At 37.4% G+C, this 20,807-nt stretch overlaps 1 protein-coding gene across 1 annotated transcript in view; it reads left to right on the forward strand.

Moving 5' to 3' along the window:
- Positions 1-20,807, forward strand: part of LOC106056338 (uncharacterized) — a 169,605-nt gene that overhangs the window by 61,494 nt on the left and 87,304 nt on the right. Inside the window, exon 2 of the mRNA XM_013213035.2 lies at positions 5,887-6,101. Coding sequence (XP_013068489.2) covers positions 5,887-6,101 — 215 coding nt within the window. The remainder of the gene's footprint in view (positions 1-5,886; positions 6,102-20,807) is intronic.

A 20,807-nucleotide genomic window follows, 5' to 3' on the forward strand; every position in this document is an offset into this window, starting at 1 on the left:
GGGGGGAGGTAGGAAATGGATATCTTGGAAAAGATTTATAGTTCTTTCTTTTCCAAAACAGGTATCAATGGGACGAAAGGAAATGATTGAACTTAAACTGTTACACGTACTAAACACATTAGACTTTTTTATTTATTAAGTACATAATCTTATGTCATGATGTAAAGTGTCAAAATGTAGGGACCCCCTAAGGAGGCCAAGCACCCCAGTACCTTAAATCCCTAGCTACGCCACTGCTGCTGAGCACAGTACAGAGGTATGCGAGTGAAAATAATTCTGGATAACCACGTGATTGATGGTAGGGCAATGTAGGGAAATCATCAACAAAGATTGTTGGCTGTTTTAAGACTTCGGGACTGGAGATCTCCATAACATTACTAGCACACGCCTCAGTTACACTATGAGGGTGACTGAGGAATACTGCGGAACACAGACTTTCTCATTTATTCAAGTTTTCTAGAAATTCGTTATTGAAAAACTGAGCTACAGATCGACACCAAAAATGAGCGATTCAGTTAAATGTAATGATCTTTCCATCCCACCACTTGATCGTCAAGACGACCAATTCACAATTTAGAACTCAAAACCAATTGAGAATAGTTTTATAGCCTAGCAACGTGACCAACACAAAAAACAATGATTATTTCCTGACATTACTTAACAGACGTGATTCCTATGTAACAGAAGCAAATGTTGACAGACGAATAAAAGACAGAGTGCAAAAGATGGTGTCCCCGTGAGAAACACACACTCACATCAATAAGCTCATTAAAACCTCGACCTGAGCTCGCTGGCGTGATGGCACATTACGGCATGAGACAATCACTCAATCGTTTAATACCAACGGCGATAATTTATACAATTAGAGAAATTTTTATTTCGAAATCTGCCTTTTGTCTTTACGTGATTTGTTGTTGTCGCCCCTGTTTAGCCTTTCGTCTGTTGTTTTTTTTTTTAATTTTTAACAGGTTGATGCTAAAATATTTTAGGACATAAATATTCATATAGATTACGTTCCCTCGTTACTTGAAAAGTTGTGGGAGCAAATAGAACAAGAGTCAAATATCAATGACTATCTCAGGCAAATAAAATTAAAGCATCACTTATCCAAACCCTAATCTCTGCCAATACAATGTATTTGAGATACAATATACTAGAAATACTGGTACTTGGGATATAGGGTACTTTGATATAATGTACTTGGCATGCAATGTACTATACTTGGAATAAGGCGTACTTGGGATACGGTGTACTTTGATAAAGTGTACTTGGAATACATTGTTTTTGGAGAACATTGCATTTGGGATACAATTGAATTTGCGATACATTTATAATTTACTTGATGTACAAGATAATAGAAAAACTAATGATGCACTTTCTTTTTGAAATAAACAAGACGAAGACAGGAGCTAAGTTAATAGTTATTCGGTTTATTCCCCTTCAATAATTGTCAACGCTATTTCGTCCTCACGCATTCTCCGATCAACTTGATACTTAAACAATTATTTATTGAACCTAACAATACAGGAATCAATAAACAAAAATACTCAATTCGTTAGTTAATTATTGTTTATTAATTATTTTGTTTGATATCGAATAAGGGAAAAAAAACGTGTACATTAATGGTAGAGTAGTTTTAAGGACGGAGTTCTTCCCCTTAAGATAAGTTCTATACATACATATATATATATATATATATATATATCAAGGGCGTAGCCAGGGGGGGGGTTTGGGTTTCAAACCCCCCCCCCCCCCCCCGAAATGAAATCCCTCCCCCGAGGGGGAAGACGGACTTAAGTGACTGATGTTTTGCTTTGATTTTCTTTATTTTAGGTAAGATTTTAATACTAAACCATCACTTGCCCCAGCGCAGCCAAAGGGGTTTTGAGTTTAAAACCCCTACCATGGAGTTTTGAGTTTGAAACCCCCTACCACGGGGGGGGGGGGAAAGACGGACTTTAGTGACATGTTTTTTTGCTTTGATTTTGTTAATTTTAGGTGAGATTTTAATACTAAACCATCACTTGCCCCAGCACAGCTAAAGGGGTTTTGAGTTTAAAACCACTACAGGGGGTTTAGAATTTAAAACCCCTACCAGGGGGTTTTGAGTTTAAAACCCCTACCAAGGGAGTTTTGAGTTTAAAACCCCCTACCAGGGGTTTTGAGTTTAAACCCCCCCTACCAGGGGTTTTTGCAGTTAAATCCCCCTCTTCCATAAAACAAAACACACAAAAAATGCAAACGATAATCCCCAAATTCCAAGTGCACAGTTAAGGAAGATTTTGATTTTAAAACCCCCTTCAAAAGTTACGATAGAACCCCTTATCAATATGAAAAAAAAAGCAAATTATGCACTCAAAATGTTATGAGCGTAGCTAAATGGGATTTGACTCAGTTTTAAGTTTAAACTCCCCTCCAGTGGAGTTTGAAGCTAAAAAATACATCTTCAATAAAAAAAAAGAAAAAAAAAATCTAAGAGCGTAGCCATATGGGTTTTGAGTTTAAACCCCCCGCCAGGGGTTTGAAGTTAAAAAATACATCATCAATGTAAAAAAAAAAAGCAAATTACGCACTCAAAATGCTATGAGCGTTGCCAAAAGGGTTTTGAGTTCAAATCCCCCTTCACAAGGGTTTGATGCTAAAAAATACCTCTTCAATATAAAAAAAAAGCAAATTACACACTAAAATTATTTGAGCGTAGCCAAGCCAATGGGGGGTTTTGAGTTTAAACTCCTTTCCTCCAGATGGTTTTGAGTTTAAAATCCCCCTACAGAGCGTTTTGAGGTGGAAAACCTCTATCTTCAATATTACTCTAACGCAAACTACAGTTACCAAATTCTATGATCGTAGCTAAATTGAGGTTTTGAATTTAAAAAACTACAACACAGTCCTGAGAATTTTAGTTTAAAACCTCTAACAGATGATTTTGACGATAGAACTTCCATCTTCGATATAAAATCTAAAGCAAACTACAGTCACCCAATTCCAAGAGCGTATCCAAGAGAGGTTACATTTCTACCAGTGATGGGGCTCCATTAATAAAGTGCAGTGAATAGTCATCTGCCGAAATTGAAAAACACTAAATGTGGCTCAACAAAGATGGCTAAGACAGATTTTAGGTTAGTTATTGAGATCGGGTCTAAATCAAGGAAATCCTATGCCGAACTGGGAGTCGACCCCTTAGTAAAATTGTGACAGAGCGTCGCATGAGGTTTGCGGGACATGTTCTCCGACAAAATAAATTACGCATAATAAGAGTTGCGATGACATCCTAGTACAACTTGGCGCCACACATTCATGGAGGTCCTCGGAGCAGGTGGGAAGAGGCTTCAGAAATTACCAGTGACAGATTTTTGTGGAAACAGCTTGACGGCAAATGCGCCGAACGGCGCAGCATGGTCTTAGTCAGTAAAAATAGCACATACATTTTTGAAATAAGACTTTTTAATAGCAGGAAAATGCACTGTAGATACCTCAGAATATGCATTTTGTTGACATTCTATGCCAGAAATGGTGCTTGGCAGCGGGGCTCCGCCCTGCTCTAGGGTGAGCTAGAGCCAATGGCGGGGAGTCAACAATTTTTTCACACAATAAACGTGTTCCAAAAGAATGAAGGGTCAGAATGTAATAAAGATTATGAACACACACACACATACATATATACAAATATTTTTTTTCGCGAGGGGGGGGGGCGGGGGGGGGGGGAGAAAAAATCCCCCCTAAACCCCCCCCCCCCGAAAAAAAATCCTGGCTACGCCCATGATATATATATATATATATATTGCTTTTTTGTTTGTTGTTTTTTATCTTGGGATGATGTACACCCACAGAGAATATAACGTTGGGTGTTTAAGGTTTAAAAAAAAAGACTTTGACATTGAACATGTGTACTTGTATGCGTGAGTGCTTTAGTTTCAAAGCTTCTTTGCTGCAAAAAAAAAATATAATATTAGATTAAAAGCTTGTTGTAATTTGAGAATTGAACTAAATAATGTTTTGATAGAGCATAGCATGGATCTGTTGGCGATGGTTCTGGTGGCTAGATTGGAGTCGGTGCGTGCGTGGGTGTGCGTCAATGGGAAGGAAAGGATGGAAAGAGAAGAATTAAGGTGTGGATAAAAGAGACGTGAAGAGAAAGGAAGAGAGAGCATTTGAAGAGAGAGAGAGAGAAAGAGACAGAGAGAGAGAGAGAGATTTAATTGTAGATAGAAAAAGAGGGAGAGAAAGAGAGGAAAGATCTTGCGAAAGGGAGAGAAAGACAAAGAGAGAAGGAATGGGGAAGAAAGAGTGAGAAAGATCGAGAGAAAGTGGGAGAGAGAAAAAGAGAGAGAGAAAGAGAAAGAGAGAGAAAGAGAGAACTAAAAAAAGGAATTGGAGAGACTGACATATCGTTCGATCTTTCTTTTCCTTTTTTAGCTCCCCCCCCCCCACACGAAAAGGGAAAGACGCTATTAGTTTTTTGTGGTCTGTCTGTCCGTCCGTCCCGTTAAGATCTCGTAAACTACCAAAGATAGTAAAAATCTGACATCATAATATTTTAGACCATTCAAAGTTGTGATGCAACGGCTAGTTTTTCTTTTCTTAAAACGAAAAATCTAATTTTTAAAATCAAGTATGCAAGCAGTTTTGTTTGTCATAAAAATACTTTTTTTCTACAGCTATTAATAGTAACGAACTCGGGAGGCTATTTAGTTCGACAGATGACTATTTACCATATTTTAAACACATTTTTATGTTTTTTGTCAAAAAAAATTTTTTTTACAATGGTATTGCTAAGTTAAGTAAGTTCTGTCATACTAATTACTACATTTATCAAAAAAATTTTTGCTTTTTTTAAAGAGAAAAAAATCTATTTAGTATGCATATAAGTAGACATAATTTAAAACAACAATTTATAAGTAGTTTTTCATATTATCGCGTTTACTGCAGAGACACAGGACGCTGATTTTGGCCTTGTGTTTCCACACAAACTGTCTTTGTAACCTTGTTTTAAATATTTGTTCTGTATCTACCGAGAAATAATGTAGACTAGTAGACACAATAATGAATCGAAAGTGACTATCTTTAGTAATTGTTGACATCAAAACTCTTAATTGACATCATATACCACAAGAACATCATTTATTGAAACGAATGTATTGCATGCCTTAATTGAGCAATCGTGAGTAGATCTCCTTAAAGAATCAAGTTGTTTGCTATAAAGTAAAAAGGTTCCTCATTCAAACCTTGCTATATATTGGGCAGATGATGTTAAGGTCATCTGTTTCTTTGGCCAACGGTTAACGAGCAAGGTATCGTGTGACCAGCATAGCGACCAACCTTCTTTATTTCCCCAACTAAATTCAGGTACCCATTAGAGTTGTGTGAACTCAGGGACGCCCTAAAAATCCAGAATTTCAAAATCTCAGTCTTCACCAAGATTCGAAACCGAGACCCCAGGTTCGGAAGCCAAGCGCCAAACCATTCAGCCACCGCGCCACCTATGTTGTTTGTTATAGTAATATATAAGAAGAGAAGACATAAGTGTTAAAAGAATAATTTTAAATCTCTTTTAGGACATTATGGTCCATTGAATATAAATCTTTTTTATAACCGATGGATAACCAAGGTGTTATGTGGCCAGAACAATGACTAACACATTATCTAGGCTTGTCAGATACCTTATATAATTGGGTTGACTTAAAGATATCATAAAAATCACAGTCTTTGCAGGGATTCAAGTTGGCGACCAAGTGCTCTATTACTCTGCCACCACGCCCCATTATTGGGGCTCAATAACTGTCATAAATTTTTTTTTGTTTACAAATAACTCAGCTTAAATGTTTCTAAACATTATGGATGTCAATCACACCATTATAAATGTCTTGTTCTTGATTTCGTTCCCAGATCTCAGCTCTGAAGCCGCCACGCCTGCATCTATTCCACACCCTAGGGATTTAACCTTTACGTTTCCAGGAGGGGAGAGGTCTGGAACCAGTGGGGGGTCTTCAGATGGGCAGCCGTCCACTCCGCCTTCAGGCTATAACCCAGGCAGGAGGAGAGCATCCATGCACGACGCCATCGATCTGAGCAAAATCGACACGAGGCTCTACGACAAAAAGGTCAGTGTCCAGTCAGTGTCCAGTCAGACTTTATTCTCGGTCTTCAAACTCTGAATTTTAAATTCAAACTCTGTCCTTACCAAAGTCTTTTTTTTTTAAAGTTGGATTCATAAATTTTGGATTATCAAGATCACTAACATCCTCATTGTCGTCAAAATTCACATTTTTGAAGACTTGATTGGGTTAAAAAAAAATGGCTAAAACCTCTTGTAGGATTGTGTTATAACAAGTTTCTAGTCTTTACAAGTTTAGGCGTCTTCGAGTTTTTAACTTTTTTTCCCAGTAACCTCAAATTTTACCCAAAGCGAGAGCAATCCTTTTAGAAGGCCTGAACATTGACTTGCAAACGTCTGTACGACGTGGCAAAGAGCTATTGGTCTCCACTACCAGCAGGTTGCGACGTTGCAGGTCAGTGTTGAGACCTTCTATGGGCTCGCCCAAAGGCCAAACAACCAGCCCTACAATAAGAAACGCCAGTCTGGCGAAGTATTCTGATATTTGATTCTCAGTTACCAGTTTTACAATTATTTTTTAATATTTGAATCTCAATCACAGTTGCCAGTTTCGTGAATCGTTTTCTATTATCTTTACCTATGTTAGTATTTTAGTGATTTTGGCAAATTGTTTTTTTCTATTATTATTATTTATATATACAAGATTTTGTTGATCTGGTTACTCCTATTGGTTTAGTCTTATTTGATCAAGCCAAGGTTTTGACATCATCTGTCACAAACTATCTTTTGATTTGAATAAGTTCTTCTCAAATCATCCGGCATCATATCCACATGCAAGGCTATGTTAGACATAATTGAAGAAACTCTGTACTGAGCTCAGATATTCCGTGTGATTGAAGAAACTCTGTACTGAGCTCAGATATTCCGTGTGATTGAAGAAACTCTGTACTGAGCTCAGATATTCCGTGTGATTGAAGAAACTCTGTACTGAGCTCAGATATTCCGTGTGATTGAAGAAACTCTGTACTGAGCTCAGATATTCCGTGTGATTGAAGAAACTCTGTACTGAGCTCAGATATTCCGTTATGTAATCTCTTTGTCGGTTTTTAATTGGGCCTCCATTATACACCAGTTTAATGAAACGAATTACTAGCGCCTCTGTGAAAAGTGGACTACGTGGCAGCACACTTTAGGATTCGTCGAAATCACTTATCTATACATCTGTAACACTTTGACATAGCCACATAGCAACGCTGCTATTATATTAGCTGAATTGTATCTCACGTGACTGTACACGGTCAATTATCACAAGATCACATGACGTACTAGCCTGGCCGAGAGCTTGTTTTTAATTCAGATACTGAGCCTGAATCAAAGTATCGAGATCGATTTGAACCTTGGCGCCATGCATAATATCTAATGAAGACATTAATTTAAAAAGACAAAGCCGTATTTGTTTTGATCTGGTTTGAATATTAAAACTGATTATTTTTTATACAACCAAACAAGGAGAAAACAAAAGCACAACAACACTAAACCCCATAACCCAAGCAATATCAACTTATCAAGGGAGACAAACCAAAATAATTATAATAGTCAACAGCAGTTATAAAACTTTTAATTAAGGTACAACGTAACTGAAGGATCGGGAAACAATAGAGAGAGTAATCACAGCAATACAATTATATAATCAATGATTGACGGACGTTCGTTTGAAACACTATAATTATAGGAACATCGGCGTTGAGCGCCTTTACTGATACAAAGAATAACGAGTAAGGATGAAAAATAATAATAAGATTTGCCAACGAGTCTAATAATTACCTCATCATATGGTATTTCCCGTGGATACGCAGCCCCACCTGTGACCTACATATTTTGCCATTACAGGGCAATAGTAACCATTGTCCGCAGGTGATCGATTAAAATTTTTCTTTTCGCTGTCTGCGTCTGTCCTGGGCAGCGAATTTTCTTTTGGTCTCAAATGTGTATCCCGCGGCCTTTGTGAGTGACCTCCAGCTGTCTCGTTCTGAGGCCGCATGCAACCAGGTGCTCTCTTCTATGTCAGCTATGGCAAGTTAGCGCCCAAGCTGGTCTTTAAATAGTTTCCGTGGGGCACCTCTGTTACGTCGACCACCCCTTAGCTCACCAAAAAAAGACTGCCTTTGGCATACGTTCGTCCCCCATACGGGATACGTGCCCTGCCCAGCGTAACTGTCGGGCCATAAGAAGTCCCTCTATGCTGCCCATACCGGAGTTCGTAAGGACATTGCAGCTTGTAGTGCGGTCTCGGCACCGTATGTCCATGATGTAGCGCATCTAAATTACTAAAACATTTGTAATGGTTTCTGTACTCCTAGTATATTATTTTATTGCTCCTTCTGTCTCGGAAGACGATGGATGTGCCCAGATGAGTCACTGGCTTTGGTTTCTTCTTGAGACGGGAAAAAATCTGGAGTGACTGATCAAGCCAATTCAGGAGCGGCAGAGTTTGCCACAGTTCGTGCATGTTTATGCATCTGTTTTAGGGCTAGTAGATAGGTACAACTTAAGACCAACCTGTATGCCCTTTGTAGTAATTAACAATGTTTAACCAATCTTCACAAAACTTTGCACAAATATTGTATAGGCTATATTAAAACTGTCCGCAACGATCCTGGAGGTCCTAGGTAAAAAAATAAAAGTTGTATAACAGTTGTGTTGTTGTAAGATTGCAATTGTTTTCAGTTGAAGTCAAATATTTATCACATAATATCCTCATGCTTTAGAAAAATTAAGAAAGCAACTTGGATTAGGCCTGATCTCTAGCAGTCAAAACTTTGGGAAATAATAGAAAAACATCCAATTAAATATATATATATATATATATATAATAATAACTTAATCGCGTCGCGTTGTTGAATATAGAAATATTCTGCATTGTCAGATCTATATAATGTGTACTTATACGCCAATCATTAAAAATACTTTCTAAATAAAATTTGGTAACATATAATTTTAATATATGACAACATTGGGTATTTCTGCTTGCAAGGAACATAGACAGTAAACACACGGAGTTTTATCGATAGTTAATGCTGTCCATTTAGTGTTTATTTTTAATTAATTTGCGTGCTAAAATATAAGAAATGGCGATTCTTCTTCTTGTAACCAGCTTTTTTACTGCTGAGCTGTAAGCTCTCTTGCAGTCTAGCTAAAAGAAATAGCGTACTTTTTTTTTACAAAGCTTATATCAACTCATTCTGTCTGTCTGTATGTCTGTCTGGTAAAAAGGTTGTACACGTTATTTCTTCCATACCAATTATTGGATCAAGTTGAAACTTGACACTATTATTCATTGGCGTAGACATGACATAAATTTTTAAAAAATTAAACAATCAATTAATTTAATTCTGGTAATTAGATTCTTTGTTTGATACCAACTCCAGGGCATTTAATCCTTCACTATTCACAGATTTGGCTAAATATGTAGGGTTTTGTCCCTTTAAATAATTGTACGTGTTATTTTTCCCACACCCATTCTCGGATGAACTTAAAGCTTTAAACCATTATTTATTGCAACTAATAAAAAATATATCAAATTAAAGATTAACCAATTAGTCAATTGTGAATTCTTCATTTTGTTTGATAGCGAATAAGGAAAAGAACGTCTTCATTATGAAGTGATTTAGTTGTGTGTGCTGAGGTTTTTTCCACGTAGACTATATTTGTTACTTTAAAAAAAAAGGATTTTCAAAATATTTTAATTGTTTCAGATATTCAAATTAATTTTTCAGATATTCAAATTAATTGTTTCAGATATTCAAATTAATTGTTTCAGATATTCAAATTAATTGTTTCAGATATTCTGCTCTACCATACAGAATGTTCGTTATGGAGGAAATGGTGATAAAAAATGCTAAAGTATCAATTAATCTTTTCATGTTCGTACTGCCGCCACAATTTCTGAACTGTTCAGCTCTTGATCTAGTGGCTAGCTGTATTTACAAAGCTTATATCAACTCACTCTGTCTGTCTGTCTGTCCGGTGAAAAGTGTGTATACGTTATTTCTCCCACACATATTCTCGGATCAAGCAGAAACATAGACAAGACATGAATCAATAATTTATAAAAGTAACCAATAATATAATTAATTACTGGTAATTAATTATTTTGTTCAGTATTCAGTATTCACAGATATGGGTAAATTTGTTGGGTTTCGTTCTTTAAATAATTGTTAACGCTATTTTTCCCTCACGCATTCTCGGTTCAAGTTGATAATTTAAACAATTGTTTACTATACCTAACAAAACATGAATCAATAAACGAAATACTCAATTAGTCAATTAATTATTGGTAATTAATTATTTTGTTTGATATCGAATAAGGGAAAAAAACTTGTACATCATTGGTAGATAAAGATTTAAGGACGGAGTTCTTCCCCTTTAGATAACCTTTTTTTTTTTTAAAGGATTTTTAATATTTTGCTTTTTGTTTTTACACACACCACTTGTCTTGATTGTGTCCTGCTAAAAGTGACCACCCAGTGTCAGAAACTTAGAGCCACTCGGTGTTTAATACGACATGTTTTTAAAAAGTTGTCCAGACTAAGCACGAACTGACCGGAAGTTGAAGTTAACATAGAAAGAGTCCAATCCTCAGGACCAGGCTGATGGTTAGTTAGAGACCGAACGTGGGAAAGCTTTAATGGGCGCTGTTTCGTGTCAAAGTGAATGGTCATAGTTCGATCTGTCTAGCGCCCTTGATGCCCTTACACTTTCAAGTGTGCGCCCCCTTTTTGAGCTACACATTGTGACCTAGTTTCTTTTTGCGCTGAAGGACATGATAATAACAGTGTTTGAATGTGACGTGGACCTCCATCAAAAAAAAAATGATTCACCATCCATACTCCAGGCAAAAAAATAAAATAAAATAATAATAATAATTAAATTATAATTAAGTGGCAATTTTGTCATGCTGCCAGACTTTCTTAGCCTGAACGGTCAGAAAATGGTGATAACCGATATAAAACACGCATCGATCTGCCTCTTCTACCATTTAATCCTATCTTATATATACATGTATATAGTAAGCCATTGTTTTAAATTTGTATTTACGACTTATTTGTTTGCATTGTGACTGTACAGTGTTCGCTGTTCTATACCTGGGCCACTTCACTACCAAATTGTTTTTTTAATTACAAGTTTAATTTATGAAAAAAATGACTAGAATCTGACTAAGATAAAACGTTAGTAAACCAATACAGGTAAATAACTTTTTATAGTACGTAGTATTTGCATTCGCATGACTGATATTACGTCATTTATCATAGTTTGTGAATGTCCATTTGATCTTAAAACGTCATCAAAGCATCTAAGTTTGATTAGTATGACGTAATGTTTATATCTCTTGTATTAATCATCAACTTTCTCTCTGTTTATATCTCTTGTACTGATTGGCCTACTTCAGTCGTAGAACGACTATGGTTCATCACGTAGAATGACTATGGTTCATCTCGTAGAACGACTATGGTTCATCACGTAGAATGACTATGGTTCATCTCGTAGAATGACTATGGTTCATCACGTAGAATGACTATGGTTCATCACGTAGAACGACTATGGTTCATCTCGTAGAATGACTATGGTTCATCTTGTAGAATGACTATGGTTCATCTCGTAGAGCGACTATGGTTCATCTCGTAGAATGACTATGGTTAATCTCGTAGAACGACTATGGTTCATCTCGTAGAATGACTATGGTTCATCTCTTAGAATGACTATGGTTCATCTCGTAGAATGACTATGGTTCATCTCGTAGAATGACTATGGTTCATCTCTTAGAATGACTATGGTTCATCTCGTAGAGCGACTATGGCTCATCTCGTAGAATGACTATGGTTCATCTCGTAGAACGACTATGGTTCATCTCGTAGAATGACTATGGTTCATCACGTAGAATGACTATGGTTCATCTCATAGAATGACTATGGTTCATCACGTAGAACGACTATGGTTCATCTCGTAGAACGACTATGGTTCATCTCGTAGAATGACTATGGTTCATCTCGTAGAGCGACTATGGTTTATCTCGTAGAATGACTATGGTTCATCTCGTAGAACGACTATGGTTCATCACGTAGAATGACTATGGTTCATCTCGTAGAATGACTATGGTTCATCACGTAGAATGACTATGGTTCATCACGTAGAACGACTATGGTTCATCTCGTAGAATGACTATGGTTCATCTCTTAGAATGACTATGGTTCATCTCGTAGAGCGACTATGGTTCATCTCGTAGAGTGACTATGGTTCATCTCGTAGAGCGACTATGGTTCATCTCGTAGAGCGACTATGGTTCATCTCGTAGAGCGACTATGGTTCATCTCGTAGAGCGACTATGGTTCATCTCGTAGAGCGACTATGGTTCATCTCGTAGAGCGACTATGGTTCATCTCAAAGAACACTTTTTCATATGGCTGTGGAGCCCTATTTCGGAGACACTCCCGCTCACATATATCGCAGGTGTCTTTCGCTTTGGCGGTAGAGGAACTGGCCATTTTTCGTATGGCGCGCTTTTCTTTCAGAGCTGAGGCCCATGTTTTTTCACTGTCCGCTAGAGAAGTTTATAGCACTCCCCCTGACCCCCTAGCTGTCAAGAAAAGGGTCACCAACGTCACCTTGTTTTGTGTGTTTGTCTCTCTCTTTCTATTTGCAGAAGACTGAGAAAAACCGCTCTAATTGTAATATAGACCACTTTTTGCTTTTATCCTATATACATATATGCTGTGTGTGTGCATTTTTACGCAGGATTAGGGTTTGCAGGGCGTTAGGGTTAGGGTTAGGAAAAAAATCGCCTCACTCCAATAAAAAGTTCTGGATCCGCTAGTGACTTAGGCGCACTAAAAATACCGAAATTAAAAATTTCAGTCATCACCAGGATTCGAACCCGGAACCACTTGGTTCAGAAGCCGTGCAGTTTACCACTCAGCCTTTATCCACTTAACAAATGACAAAGCAGTTTCTGTGTTCTCACAGACTGAATGTTCCAGACGTACAGCGTCCATTGAAAATGTTCACAAACTTCTGAACAGTTGTCATTCTAGACCTTAAGATTTTCTCAGACAAAATCCCTAATCTCTGGGATTGTCTATCAATAAAGTACATGTCTATTTAAAACTGGAGAACTCGAAATAGTACATTTTTCTGATCCAATTTTTTTCCTATTAAGTGTTTACAAAGTATTACATTGCCAGGGAGACGAAGATAGAGAATATTCTGGTCCTCCAAAAAAGCAAGATGACATTTTTTTTTAGCAAGTGTTCATTATTCTTGGTAATTAAGACTGTCCATTGGTTCCAACTACATAAATCTTTCTGGAGTTCAATGTCGGTGTAGTTTCTTAAGAAATCAACAGAAAAACAGCAGTTCTTGATTGGTGCACTCAAAAGACAAAGTTCTAATACCATGAATCGGTGACAAAATTTGAATCACTAGCTCTGTCTAAGAATGCTGTAATTTTTTACAATCAAGTGATATTATTTTAGGACACAGGCTAAATGGCCCGTAAGGTTGAACCAAGATGTGTCAGAAATAAGTAAAAAAAAAATCATAATTTTCATACACATAGCTGTAAAAATATATTTTTAAAAAAGCTTTAAAAGAGTTTGTATAATGTAGTGTTTAATCAATAGAGTCTTATTATATTAAAATTATCTTGAACACTTCCTTATAGTTAATAAACTTTACTATTCTGCCACTAAATAGAAATGCAATACTCAAAGGAATGCGCAAGTTAAATATTTTATGATAATAAATACGCATGGGGCTATTCCAGTATTTAAGCCGACACTAGAATGTTTTTTTTTCAAATGGATCAAAACATTTTACGATCTAAGACGTCTAGTTATTGTATATTTAATTATTAAATGATTATAAACAACTATAAACTTGTTTCAGAATACAGTATTTGACAATTAAATAAAACAAGTAATGTCTTTTAGAAACAAAAAATCCATTCGTGCTTAATGTTCGTATTGAATCGGATCGGGTCGGATCGGAACTATATGGATCGGATATCCAAATGAAATCGGATCTGACTGGATCAGAATGACTAGGAATCGATCAGATGCGAATATGATCAGGTGGAATTGGATATGGATCGGATTAAATTGGATTTGATTTGGTACAGATATGATTTGTATATGAATATATAGATTTTTAAGCAACTTCCAGCCTTTATCCATGAAGAGAATAATAGATAAAAAAAAGCTTCTTTATGTCAAGGAAATTGTTAGTTTTATTTGTATAATGTCTGATGTTCAGGGCTCTAATGGTGAGCTGAGATTGTTCTACTCTAGGAAGTCGTTCCTGCAGATTTACCATGTCACTTCTGATCATGTCGTTTTCCCATCCATCCATCCCAGTGGCACTACAGCCCATGGAGGACCCTATCCTGCTATAGTACATCTCTACATTCTGATTTATCCTGTGCTTGACGTTTTTATGCCCGGACTCGAAGCTGTTGTAGATCTGCCTCTACATCATCAAGCCACAGTACTCGTGGTCTGCCTTTGGGGCATCTGCCTTTTTGTTTTTGCGGTAAACAATCTTTGCTCCTGTGTTCTCTGGCATTCTTTTCGAGGTGACCTGCCCAACGTAAGCTGTTCTCTGACATTCTTTCGAGGTGACCTACCCAACGTAAGCTGTTCTCTGGCATTCTTTTCGAGGTGACCTGCCCAACGTAAGCTGTTCTCTGACATTCTTTCGAGGTGACCTACCCAACGTAAGCTGTTCTCTGGCATTCTTTCGAGGTGACCTACCCAACGTAAGCTGTTCTCTGGCATTCTTTCGAGGTGACCTACCCAACGTAAGCTGTTCTCTGATATTCTTTCGAGGTGACCTACCCAACGTAAGCTGTTCTCTGGCATTCTTTCGAGGTGACCTACCCAACGTAAGCTGTTCTCTGACATTCTTTCGAGGTGACCTACCCAACGTAAGCTGTTCTCTGGCATTCTTTCGAAGTGACCTACCCAACGTAAGCTGTTCTCTCACATTCTTTCGAGGTGACCTACCCAACGTAAGCTGTTCTCTGGCATTCTTTCGAGGTGACCTACCCAACGTAAGCTGTTCTCTGACATTCTTTCGAGGTGACCTACCCAACGTAAGCTGTTCTCTGGCATTCTTTCGAAGTGACCTACCCAACGTAAGCTGTTCTCTGACATTCTTTCGAAGTGACCTACCCAACGTAAGCTGTTCTCTGACATTCTTTCGAGGTGACCTACCCAACGTAAGCTGTTCTCTGGCATTCTTTCGAGGTGACCTACCCAACGTAAGCTGTTCTCTGACATTCTTTCGAAGTGACCTACCCAACGTAAGCTGTTCTCTGACATTCTTTCGAAGTGACCTACCCAACGTAAGCTGTTCTCTGACATTCTTTCGAAGTGACCTACCCAACGTAAGCTGTTCTCTGACATTCTTTCGAAGTGACCTACCCAACGTAAGCTGTTCTCTGACATTCTTTCGAAGTGACCTGCCACCAACTTAAGCTGTTCCTTATTATTTCCGTCACTATAGAGGGAATCTTCATAGAGCTGGTAGATTTCTTGGTAAGTAGTGAGTCCTCCTTCCGGTTTACTCATGTAGTGTTTTCATAGAGCTGGTAGATTTCTTGGTAAGTAGTGAGTCCTCCTTCCGGTTTACTCATGTAGTGTTTTCATAGAGCTGGTATATTTCTTGGTAAGTAGTGAGTCCTCCTTCCGGTTTCCTCATGTAGTGTTCTCATATAGCTGGTATATTTCTTGGTAAGTGCGAGTCCTCCTTCCGGTTTCCTCATGTAGTGTTCTCATATAGCTGGTATATTTCTTGGTAAGTGCGAGTCCTCCTTCCGGTTTCCTCATATAGCTGGTATATTTCTTGGTAAGTGCGAGTCCTCCTTCCGGTTTCCTCATATAGCTGGTATATTTCTTGGTAAGTGCGAGTCCTCCTTCCGGTTTCCTCATGTAGTGTTCTATAAATTTTTCTGAGAGATCACGTCTGAACGTTTTAAAACTATATCGGTTGCTCAGAGTTCAAACTCCTTACTTTGGGCTTAAAATTGTAAACCACGCCTTTCTCCTCCATGCGTGACTCTTCAACACTAACAATTCCTCATCCTCCTTAATCTGTCTACCTGGTTGTCAATATTTCTTTTCCTTCACATATAACTTATTTAATGTCTTGATACTTGCTTGATACTTGCTTACTTAAAGCCTGTCACGCCTACTGGAGTATGGACTGTCATCAATACATCTCCATATAACTTATTTAATGTCTTGATACTTGCTTGATACTTGCTTACTTAAAGCCTGTCACGCCTACTGGAGTATGGACTGTCATCAATACATCTCCATATAACTTATTTAATGTCTTGATACTTGCTTGATACTTGCTTACTTAAAGCCTGTCACCCCTACTGGAGTATGGACCGTCAGCTATACATCTCCATAGTTCCCTGTCCTGGGCAATCCTTTCCATCTTGTTCCAGTTGTAACCAAACTTTCACGTGTCTGCCTCTAGCTCGTGTCTGCGGCGGTTTCTCGGACGCCCTCTCTTTCTCTTGCCTACTGGGTTCAACTTCAATGCCTTGTGATGCTAGCTGCCGATTTGTACAAAGTGTACCCAATCCAGCCCCGTCTTCTCTTTCTGATTTCTTCCTCTACAGGAGTTTGGTTGGTTCTTTGCAACAGATCTTTGTTGCTTATGGCTTCTGGCCAACGAATGTGAAGAATCCTACCAAGACAGCTGTTAATAAAAGTTGGCACTCTTTTATTGGCAGTTTTTTGTTGTTCTCCAGGTCTCGCTCCACATACCAAATTGTGGTTAACATTTGAGTGAAAGAGTCTTGATATAAGTCAAGTGAATATTATGTGTCTGTCTAATGGAATAATAAGTGTCTCAAAGCTATATTTTTTACAATATCAATATTTGAATCGTAGTGATTGATCTTCGTACTTACTCTACTTTATGACCTATTGATAGTTGCCCTTTGTTTTTAAATAGGTTTGTAAGTCCTAGAGTGATAGTCCAATGCTTCCTACATAATAATATTTTATGTTACAAACGGAGCTTAGAACATTTAATTCCAATGTGCTTAAATGTGCACAAAAATAGAAATTTCACCTTATTTTTTTGTTCTTACCTGGCATTCCTAGATGATGTATCCTTAAACTTGCGTGACTAAGTGGAGGAGAGTGGGTGCAAAGAGTGGCTGGGGAAAGGTGGCCAGGAAATTAGCGCTGTTTATGTCAACTGGGTCTAGACTGAACTGATCTCATATCGTATTGAGCTTTTCTTGATTTTGATCATTATTTTCCCAATAAGTAATGTCTAGTTTTAAAACCACGAAAACACACCCACATACTCAAAATGAACGAAAAATATTACTGTAATAATAATAATAATAATGATAATTATGATAATAATAATAATAATGATAATAATAATAAAAATAATATTCATTTCAAAAGTCAGAAGAAAATTTGCATAATAACTACTTTTTTGGTAAAGTCTGATACAAATGTTTTGGTTAAGTCAGTAAATAGGATAGGTTTTGGTGACGTCAGATGAACACTTTTTGCGGTCAAGAAACCTTGGCCCTGTGATCAGGGGTGGACTAGCCCTATGATCATTCGGACAAACGCTTGGTGGGCCGGCACCCAATGGGCAGTTGGTCTGCCGCCCAATGGTCCACTTTGAATGAAAGAAAGAAACGATTTTAGAATATGTTCTTGTTTATAAAAGATCTTTTACAGACTTTAAACTTGCCTTTGAAGACAGGTATGAATAATATGTAACATATAGGATTCTGTGGACCAGATTACATGGCGCCAGGCCTGGCTAGTCCGCCCCTGTCTGTGACGACTTTATAATCTGCCCTCTAACAATATTTGTTTGGACAATCATAATCTATGACCAAATATTTGACTTAACACAAATAGCCAAAGAAATTTTAGTAAATTAATCATTATAGGTGTATGCTAATTAGAAAAAAACAAAAAACAAAAGATGTTAGGTTTAGAAATGTAACTAAAAGGAGCTTCTTCAGACAAACTGTTGATCGATCGTAGAACATTCTCGGTATTCTAAATAGAAAAACAACACTGATTAATTGACACACGCGTAATAATTAGCCAAATATTAATATCTTCATGGATATTACTCTGAACCAATACCTCTAAAAATTGGCGTGAATGTCTAAACATCTCACACAATTTATAATAAACTTGATGCATCTTCAAGTAAAAATGGGTTTCGATCCAGACAGCTAAAAGAAAAAGTGTTCATTCTTTGCCGGTCAATATTTGAGTGTCCACACTATTTTGTTCTGCTCAATCCCAAGTTCCATGGGCCTTGTTTGTTTAGGACATGTGTGGGAGTGTGTGCGTGTGTGGGTGTGTGTGGGAGTTGAAAGAGAAGGGATGGGAGGAAAGCTTTGAATTTGATGAACAGATTAACACGAGAATAGATCTTGGAGAGGAAACGAGAAAACGGTTGCGCGATTTAGCACCACAAAATTTTATGAACATTAAGTTGTCTAAACTACAACTTGTCTGAACTACGTCTTGTCTGAACTACGTCGTGTCTGAACTACAACTTGTCTTAACTACAACTTGTCTGAACTACGTCTTGTCTTAACTACAACTTGTCTGAACTACGTCTTGTCTTAACTACAACTTGTCTTAACTACAACTTGTCTGAACTACAACTTGTCTTAACTACAACTTGTCTTAACTACAACTTGTCTTAACTACAACTTGTCTGAACTACGTCTTGTCTTAACTACAACTTGTCTTAACTACAACTTGTCTGAACTACGTCTTGTCTTAACTACAACTTGTCTGAACTACGTCTTGTCTGAACTACAACTTGTCTTAACTACAACTTGTCTTAACTACAACTTGTCTTAGCTACAACTTGTCTGAACTACGTCTTGTCTAAACTACAACTTTTCTTAACTACAACATGTCTGAACTACGTCTTCTCTGAACTACAACATGTCTGAACAACGTCTTCTCTGAACTACAACATGTCTGAACAACGTCTTCTCTGAACTACAACATGTCTGAACAACGTCTTCTCTGAACTACAACATGTCTGAACTAAAACTTGTCTGAACTACGTCTTGTCTGAACTACGTCTTGTCTGAACTACGTCTTGTCTGAACTACAACATGTCTGAACTACAACATGTCTGAATTGCAACATGTCTGAACTACAACTAGTCTGAACTACGTCTTGTCTGAACTACGTCTTGTCTGAACTACGTCTTGTCTGAACTACAACATGTCTGAACTACAACATGTCTGAACTACAACTTGTCTGAACTACAACTAGTCTGAACTACAACTTGTCTAAACTACAACTTGTCTGAACTACAACTTGTCTGAACGTTAACTTGTCTGAACTACAACTTGTCTGAACTACAACTTGTCTAAACTACAACTTGTCTGAACTACAACTTGTCTGAACTACAACTTGTCTGAACTATAACTTGTCTGAACTACAATTTGCCTGAACTATAACTTGTCTGAACTACAACTTGTCTGAACTATAACTTGTCTAAACTACAACTTGTCTGAGCTATAACTTGTCTGAACCACAACTTGTGTGGATTACGTCTTGTCTAAACTAAAATTTTGTCTGGTCTACAACTGCTTAGTGCTTGAGATAGATAGATAGATAGATAGATAGATAGATAGATAGATAGATAGATAGATAGATAGATAGATAGATAGATAGATAGATAGATAGATAGATAGATAGATAGATAGATAAATAGATAGATAGATAGATAGATACATACATACATACATACATACATACATACATACATACATACATACATACATGCATAGAGAGAGAGAGAGAGAGAGAGAGAGAGAGAGAATGAGAGAAAGAGAGAAGAGAATCTAAAAAATCCCAAAGAGTTTGATAAGATGCCTCATATAAGTCACAAGTTGGAAATGTATTATTTTTTAGCTAGGGAAAATACCCAAGCTTTAACAACCCTGCTACATTTAAGCAAAGTTTTGCCTTGTTTCCCCCACCTCCCCCTTGACTTCTCAGCACCTAGAACTAAAAAACGAACTCACCCCATCTGTGAATTAATCTTTTTACGTGACACCTTACAGTGAGAATCTATTTGTTTCCTGTCTTAATCTCAATTATTGTGTCTGCTTGACATAACTAGATAAGACATCTTTTTATTTTTTATTTTTTTAGATACATTTCTTGTGAACCAGAGGGACAGATTTTTTGCTTTGTTCTCTTTGATCATGATATCTCAGTTGAACATAATATTGAAAGAACTCCCAACACAACTACAGATACACACAAAGCGACGGCAGCTTGACTTAATGGTGGTTGCCATCACTTCCCATTTTCGTCACGACGTTCATTAAAGCACTGGCACCGCGTTGCACCACTCAACTAAAAGACATGCACATCTAGGAGTGCAACTTAGTGAAGAAACACATGTAGCGTCACTAACGGGTACACAACTGACACGTTCTTAAAAACACTTGGATTTATTTCTCTTTTGATTTTTACTATTCAGCGTTATTTATTTATACAATAGAGCAAATAGTTCTGTAAAGTTCTTAGCGCCGTTCTGTAAGCAAACGCTTGTACGCTCAGGTTTACCCAGAGGTCAAGGTCACTGCTGTCTTATCCTCACGTCTGTTGTTTGGAAATAAGTAATGCACTTTTATTCTTAGTTTTTCTTTTCCTTT

This window comes from Biomphalaria glabrata, chromosome 9 (assembly GCF_947242115.1).
Source record: "Biomphalaria glabrata chromosome 9, xgBioGlab47.1, whole genome shotgun sequence".
Taxonomy (NCBI): domain Eukaryota; kingdom Metazoa; phylum Mollusca; class Gastropoda; family Planorbidae; genus Biomphalaria; species Biomphalaria glabrata.